At 41.9% G+C, this 8,288-nt stretch overlaps 1 protein-coding gene across 1 annotated transcript in view; it reads right to left on the bottom strand.

The window, feature by feature from the left end:
• The window catches only part of LOC108801463 (olfactory receptor 146-like), a 7,850-nt gene extending 4,942 nt beyond the window's left edge, over positions 1-2,908 (bottom strand). Inside the window, exon 1 of the mRNA XM_018573349.1 lies at positions 2,007-2,908. Coding sequence (XP_018428851.1) covers positions 2,007-2,908 — 902 coding nt within the window. The remainder of the gene's footprint in view (positions 1-2,006) is intronic.
• Positions 2,909-8,288: the final 5,380 nt, after the last annotated feature.

Genomic DNA, 8,288 nt, shown 5'->3' with positions numbered 1-8,288 from the left:
TGCATGGTACAAGAAAGGGGGAGTTGGATGCTCAATGCCTTGCTTTTCCTGTCCATCCAGTATAAGGTTCTGGTTGAAGTATTAAGGGGAATCCCATGTCTTTTTCTATGTAATTTGGGTAAAAACACATCGTCGAGCTGAACAACTGTTTTTTTATTTAACAATGCAAATAAACCCCTCACTTACACATGTAATTATATATGCATTATCATTATTATTATTCAGGATTTATAGAGCGCCACCAATTTGTGCAGTGCTTTACAATATAAGGTCATTACAGTTACAATGCAATTCCAGACAAGATGGTTAGGAGGGCCCTGCCCCTGAGGGCTTACAGTCTACTAGGGAGGGGCAAGCAATACAAAAGGTGGAAGCTGTGTGGGAATGAGTTCTTTGAGAAAGTGGTAGTTCAGTGATTAGGTTGAGGTGGGATATGTGGGATAGGCTTCTCTGAAGAGATGAGTTTTCAGGGATTTCCTAAAGGCAGATAGAGTAGGAGATAGATGGACTGGTTGGGTAGGGAGTTCCAGAGAATGGGGAAAACTATAGAGAAGTCCTGGAGGCGAGCATGGGTGGACATGACAAGGGATCTTGAGAGCAGGAGGTCTTGGGAGGAGCGTAGGGGATGGTTAGGGTGATACTTTAATACAAGGTTGGAGATATAGCCGGGGACAAAGTTTTGGAAGCCAGTGGAGGGATTGGCAGATTACAAACACTGAGCGGTTGGCGAGGTGGATGAGTCTAGCAGCAGCATTCATGATAGGGGGTATAGCCTGTGTAGTGATTGCCCAATGAGGAGGGAGTTGCAATAGTCAATATGAGAGTTAACAAGGGAGTGGATAAGCAGCTTTGTGGTTTCATTGGTGAGGAAGGGGCGTATTTTGGAGATGTTATGAATGTGAAGGCAGCAGGTTTTGCATAGTGATTGGATCTGGAGCTGAAAGGTGAGGTCAGTGTCCAGGATTACACCTAGCACCTGGGGGAGGGAAAAATTGTTGTGCTATAAATCTTAATGAAAATGTTGGAGGAAGGTGCACGGGGGGAGGGGGGATATCATAAGCACAGTTGTTAAAAGATTGAGTTTAAAAAAAGTGGTGTGACATCCTAACTGATATGTCAGTAAGTAAATTTGTGATGCACAAGGACACCAAAGGGGTGAGCTGAGGAGTGGAGAGATATATTTCTAGGTCATCAGCATAGAGATGGTATTGGTAGCCAGGTAAGGTTATTAATTGACCAAGGGCGGAGGTGTAGATAGGGAAAAGAAGGGGTCTTAGGACAGAGCCTTGGGGGAACCTATGAAAAGAGGAAGAGGTATATATTGGTAGGTTTAGTACCCTAAAGGAGCACTTAGATTGGTAGGATGAGAGCAATGAGAGAGCAGAGTCTTGGAGGCCAAATGAGTGGAGTTTTATCAATTGTTTATAGCAGCCATTGGTGAGTATCAGTAGGGTAGTTCCAGTGGGTGAGATATATTAGTATGTCATCCGCATAGAGATGGTAATGGAAGCCAGGCAAGGTTATCAACTGACCAAGGGAGGAGGTGTAGATAGAGAAGAGAAGGGGTCGGAGGACAGAGCCTTTGCGGCACCCATGGAAAGAGGAAAGGAGGAGGTAGATTGGTAGGTATAGATAAGAACGATGAGTGAGGAGAGTCTTGGAGTCCAAATGAGTGGAGTTTGGGCCATTGATTTTAGCAGTCATTAGTGAGTATTAGTAGAGTAGTTCCAGTGGAGCGTTGTGGTTAAAAGCCAGACTGTAAGGGGTTGAGAGGTGAACAGAGGTAAGGAGATTGGTCTGAGATTCTTCAGGTTGGAGATGTCCAGTGAGGATTTCTTTGGTATGCGTTGACCAGTGCAGGTTAGAGGGAAGGGGAAGATGCAGGTAGAGAAGAAAATATATCTCTCCAATGGAGAAAGTACTTCAATGTCTTTCTAAGACCTACCAATCAGGGTTTAGCTTGAATGCATTCTGTTTTTTGTTTGGAAGATCTTCCTAAAAAAAACCTTTGAAATGCCGCTCTGAAATCCTGGTTCCTCAGACTGTATATCAGAGGGTTGAGGAGCGGAACAATCACGGTGTAAAAGACGGACACCACTTTGTCAGCAGCATAGTGATTATTAGTGCCGGGGCGAAGATAATTAAAAAAAACAGAGAAATAAAATATGAAGACCACTGTCAGGTGAGAGGAACACGTAGAGAAAACTTTACTCCTATTACCTCTAACTTGTATTTTCAGGACAGTTTTGAATATAGAGACATAGGGAAAGATGGTCAGTGTTAAAGAAGCAACTGCAATAGAGCCTCCTAAGACAAAGATGAGCAGAATGTTGATGAAGATGTCACTGCAGGAGATCTGAAATAACTGAGGGAGGTCACAGAAGAAACTTTCTATAAGATGTGATTCACAGAATGTTAGTTTCAAGGCATAAAGTGTGTGAACTAAAGAATAGGAAGAACCGAGACCCCACACAATGGATGCCAAGCGTACACACACTTTCCAACTCATGATCTGTGTGTAATGTAATGGCTGACAAATGGCATTATATCGATCATAGGACATGACAGCCAACAGGAAAATCTCAGAGGATGCAAAGAATATAAAGAAGAAGACTTGGGATATACAAGCTGCTATAGTAATCTTTCTTCTCTGGGTGAGAAGGTCAAATAACATTTGTGGGGCGGTGACTGAAGAACAACAGAGGTCCAGGCCAGCAAGGTTCCCAAGGAAGAAATACATAGGGGTATGGAGGTGAGAGTCACTGACTATGAGGGAGATGATCAGCAAATTCCAGATTAATGTCAGAAGATAGATGAGAAGGAAGAAGAGGAAGAGAGGGAGCTGAAGAGCCGGAATATCGGACAGTCCAGAGAGAAAAAAAAAATTAAAAATTGTCTGATTTGTCATTGCAACATTTGTATCTCATTTTTATATGATAACATAGTAAATAAAAGTGAATGAAGAAAAAACTTGTAGATAAATCACAATTCATATCTGCAATTCATTAGGAAGCTTAATGTATGCCCGTCTATAATATTTAATAGAAGGCGTCCCCAGTAAAATTAAAAAATGTTGACCAAAACTGAAAGCAGAAAACGTAAGTTAATTTCTTATTTCTATCATCAACATGAAATTATAAATCTCTTCCTCACAATTCTCAGATATTGGTTGAAACATTCCAGTTACTGCAGGAGGAATGCAGAAGAGCATACGTTGGGTTTTTCATCATGCAAGAGAATGAGAAAAGGCAATCATTACTGAAGAGCTCAAAACAAAAAATGCCACAGGTTTTCCTACACCAAATAGCTATTTTCATTCATGCCGTTGACCGGATATCCCAATACAAAACACAAAAAATCCCCAGCTCACCTGCCAGCCAGCCTGCAACCAAAAAAATTGCCCTGTCAACAGTATGCGTTAAAATCAGAGGTTTTAGTTGCACAAACTTTTGGCCAAAAATATGTAGAAGCCGCCCCTGCCCGCCAAGGCACCTCTTCAAAGTGTGGTCATAACTCTATGTATACGAGTCTCCAAATGTAAGCATATTAATGCAGTTGATAAATGGCATGCAGGTGTACCAGGAGGTAGCCTACTCCTCCTTATAAGGTGCAGGGACGCACTGGAGGCCCAGCACCAAAAATGCACGCTGGGACCCCAGTGCCTCCCCACATCCAAAAACAGTCAAACTAGAAAAAAATGATCGACTGCATTAATATGCTCACACTTGGAGACTCGTATACATTGGGGGTGATTTACTAACCTAAACACACGCACGCACCAGGTGCGTGGGATTTTCACACAGCAAAACGTATTTATCAACCAAAAAGTCTCTAAAAGCATATTTCCACTAATGCCATATATGGAAAAATCATGCACATGATGCATATATAATGCTGCTTCACAGTTTAGACAAAAATGGTTAGCTCATGCATTTACATTCCTGCATTCATCAACGCAAGCAACACAACGTAGAGCTAATTTACACAACATCACCTTGCAATTCATGCTTGGCTTTGCACAACACACCTGCTGGGTGTGTACACACTACAAAGGTGTCTAGATTCCACCCATAGATCATGCTGGGAGGGAACACACTACAGAGGTGTATACATGTTCGTGGTGTGTTTATAAGGTTAGTAAATCAACCGCATAGAGTTAGGACCACACTTTGCAGAGGTGCCTTGGCGCGGCGGTGTGGCTTCTACATATTTTTGGCCAAAAGTTTGTGCAACTAAAACCTCTGATTTTAACGCATACTGTTGACAGTGCAATTTGTTTGGTTGCAGGCTGGCAGGTGAGCTGGGGATTTTTTGTGTTTTGTATTGTTGTAAGCCTTCCCAATGTGCGCCCTGCTATAAAGGCCGGTTATAGATTCATGCGGGTAACATGTTTTTTCTAGTTTGACCGGATATCCCAGCCTGTAGGATCAGGACTCCAATTTAGGCTTAAAAATGTGATTACGATGTCCTAATTGCACGATATGAATACCTAAGACTTTTGCCAATGAGTTTTTGTGTAACATGTGACAACAAATTGGCATTTGTACAGCTCAGGTTATGTGGCACAGTAAACAGACATTGTCAGCATAGGCAGGCGAATAGTTTCCATTAAGTCTATGAAGGCATTAGATCATGGAACACAGAAGCATACAGGATGTCTACACAGAATATAGGGGCATTTATAAAGGAGTTTTCTGTGTATTCATAGTAGGTATGCAAGCTCAGACCATTTGGGGGGAGAGAAGGGTAACTACCTGCAGTACATATAATCACTGGATAACCTCCTCAAACAAGGCTAAGTAAGATGGAGAACACACAGTGGCCCAATAATATTTATATGTTGGTAATGTGCTTTGATCCAGGCTGACTAGTTCTTCTCAAATTTACTGGGACAACTATGGCCCGAATACATACGCTTGTACAGGAGTGGGGCTTTATTAATAGCGGCATTCCACTTTAACTGTTGGTGGAGTAGGTTGTTTCCATCTAAGAAGAATGGCCTGTCTAGTATTATAGACTGTAAGGCCTCATTCACACAAGGAAAGGCGGGCACGTGCAGCTCCGTGCACGGCCGTATCGGGCATCTCCCGGTAAGGACAGGTGCTCCATGTGATTAGTACGCAGCTCCTGTATTTCTCTATGGGACTACGTGGCCTACGCTCACCCCAAGTGCAGGTCCGTACGGGTGCAGGTGTCCCGGCTTGGACGCAGACAGGATCCATCCTGTCAGCGTATAAGTACGGACACCTGCACGGACGTGTAGGGCGGGTAAGCCTAGGGCAGCATACGGCTGCATACTCCCATAGAGAAGGACGGCGCCTGTGTACTAATCACACTGTCCTTCCCAGGAGCTACCCGATACGGCCAGTGCACGCATCACGGAGCTGTACGTGACGGGCTTTTCTCGTGTGAATGAGGCGTAAAAGACAAACAGCTTTTGGTGGTAAGTAGCATTCATGGAGTCACTGATACCCAACTACATGAGTAGGTAGGGGGTCTACCACCACTGCTAGCCCACTCACTGTATTGGGTTGATGTATTTTAAAAGGAAATGACATGCTGGTCAGAGGCAGGACAGCTACTGACAAAATTCACCATTCAATGAATTCTGAGTGATCTCAGAAGTATCTGAAACTGATGTCAAATGGAAGCATTTCATTGACACGAGCCCTAAAATTAATTAACACGGGGTCCAATTCAGTCTGAAGATGAGTGTATTGTCTCCTTTTATACCAAAGGGCTGAAGTGACCGCAGCAACTGCCAGAAATAAGACCCTACTACAGGAAACTGAGACAAAAACCCCAAATCCCCAATCTGTGATTGCATTTCAGACACCTTAAATTGCACTTAGGTCACGCTCTAAAAAAAAGACTTTCAAGCAATATTTTAGAACACCTTAGTCATTATTTAGGAATATTTGCATTTTGATAAATAAGGGAAAAAGTTTAATTTATACCTTTAAATATTTATTCACAGAGATATACAAACAGGAATACAAACTCTGGTATGATGTGTAAATAAATGTTTTATCAAAGAGACATATGCATATTATAAAATAATAAATACATGATCCAGTCCCATAAACATCTGAGTTAGCTAAGAAAAGCCCCTAAGAATGATTAATACAAATGTAAAAGATTATTGTTTGATATTTTCTTCAAGCACAGTGAATCAATCAATCAATCCAAACAAAGATAAGGAAATAAAGTGTAAAGAGTAACTATGGCATCATTCATCCAAGAAAAATAAATAAATAAAGACCTGTGATTTCCTTAGCAATACAATGTTCTATTTTCCTTTTTAAGCTTCTTCTGAGATTTTGTCTCTGATACCCCCGGCAGTGGTGAAAGCTGATGGAAGGAATATGCGAGGGTCTATCCTGGATGAGTCCGTTTTGTGACTGCAGGTCTGATATGGAGAACAAAATGAAGTTAATACAGTGTCATTGAATAAGATAACACACCAGAAAATACCGTATGTTGGGTCGTAATGCAGTCGTATTATCTGCAAATACATATATTTATAATGCCAAACTTTCCCCCGACACTCCGGGAGAACACAGGAGAGCTCATTGGCTCGGTTTCCATTTTGAAAGTCATTAAAACTCGTCTCTCTTGAATCTTTTCATAAAGCATCTGCTCAATTAATTTATTCTTCAGGGATACATAACTCTGGCCTCTTGATAATGAAGTCACTTTAAGAACAATACATATTGTGTTTAAGTTGGAAAGGAAAGTTTCAAAGTGAGACTCAGAAATGGTAAAAAGTAGAACAAATTACCAAAAAGAATGCAAAAAAGTTACATGAATCAACAATGTGTCAATCTAAGAATTACTGAGAACTCGAATATATTCTGTAGCAGCACCTCTGTTAAAATTTTGTTGGAGTTTTCAGGCTTAGAGTAATTTTGTTTTTTTTTATCTATAAATTATCTATAAATATAAAAAAAGGTATTTTCAAAAATAATGAGTATCTACCAATTAAATTCTGTAAGATTATTTGAAACTTAAAAAAAAAAAAAGAATAACTTTTGCTAGAGCACATGTGTAATTAGGAAAAATTAAGTGAAACACTATTTGCATTGTAAAATAATTGTAAAAAAGTGATATCATCCTTAAAATCACCCTTGTCATCCTTCTTCCGATATCTCTGGACTATGTGTCATTGTACAGAATAGAGTGTAAAGTACACATGTGTAAAGGGTTCAGAAGGTACTGGTGACAAATGAGACAGACACCAGTTTAATATACACAAAAAGTTGTCTTGTCTGAGGGGTACAGGAGGTCTGGATTATGGAGCTCCATCAACAGATAACATCCAGTCCTAGAATGATTCCTAATAGCAAAGTACAAACAGAGCAGAATAGTAATGAATGTATGTGCCTGGGTTTGGTTCATGAGCTGTTAACCAAAAAAAATTAACCCCATACATATTGCCTGAACCCCATTGAAATCTATGGGAGCCAAATATTGTAATTTTTGTTTTCTTTAACAAAGAATTTATTGAGTTTTTATCATAGCGACAAAAACAAAAACAATACAACGGTACAGGAAGGGCAATGCCCAAATTCATAGGTGTATACAATGTGTATACACCTGTATGGTGTCACCCCTCCAATGGTGTCACCCAGGTGCGGGCCGCACCCCCCTTGTGACGCCACTGAGTAAGCTAAGCTCTAGCAGAACACCCAGAAATCCTTCTTCATCATTGACTGACCCAGAATAAATCCCCTAAAACAGTATGATAAATGTTTTAGGCTCACGAGTCCATAACTTTGAGTTTATCAACATTATCAGGGTTATTCACAAAGGGGTGAAGAGTTTGGAGAAGTGAACAATCTAAGGCAACATCGCTGAACTAGAAAGTTGAGCTGAATTGGAGAATTTTTCCACATCAGTTATGTTGTCCTAGATCAGTCATGTCCAAAGTCCAGCCCGCGGGTCAATTGCGGCCCGTGTTCTGGTTTAATATGGCCCCACAGGTACAGTGGCGGAAATACCACCCCGGCACTGGGGCCTGAGGCTGTGGAGGGGCCCAGTGGGGTCCGGTCCTGGACACCCCCCCCTGATGGAATATGGGGCAGTGCAGGTGGGTTAGAACACCAGGGCCCCGCACTGCCGACGGGCTTTTCAGTAAGGGGGGCGGGTCCCGTGACTCACCTCCCCTCCTGGCCACGTCCCTAGGAACAGGCGGCGGGAGAGGAGATGCGTGTGTGTCACACGTCCCGCCCCCTGCAGTGCACACACCGACACCTTCTGGCTGCGATACTGTGATGCTCTGGCTGGGT

This window comes from Nanorana parkeri, unplaced genomic scaffold (assembly GCF_000935625.1).
Source record: "Nanorana parkeri isolate BGI_ZX_2015 unplaced genomic scaffold, ASM93562v1 scaffold2344, whole genome shotgun sequence".
In the NCBI taxonomy this organism is placed as follows: domain Eukaryota; kingdom Metazoa; phylum Chordata; class Amphibia; order Anura; family Dicroglossidae; genus Nanorana; species Nanorana parkeri.
This window is presented reverse-complemented; position numbering and strand designations above follow the sequence as displayed.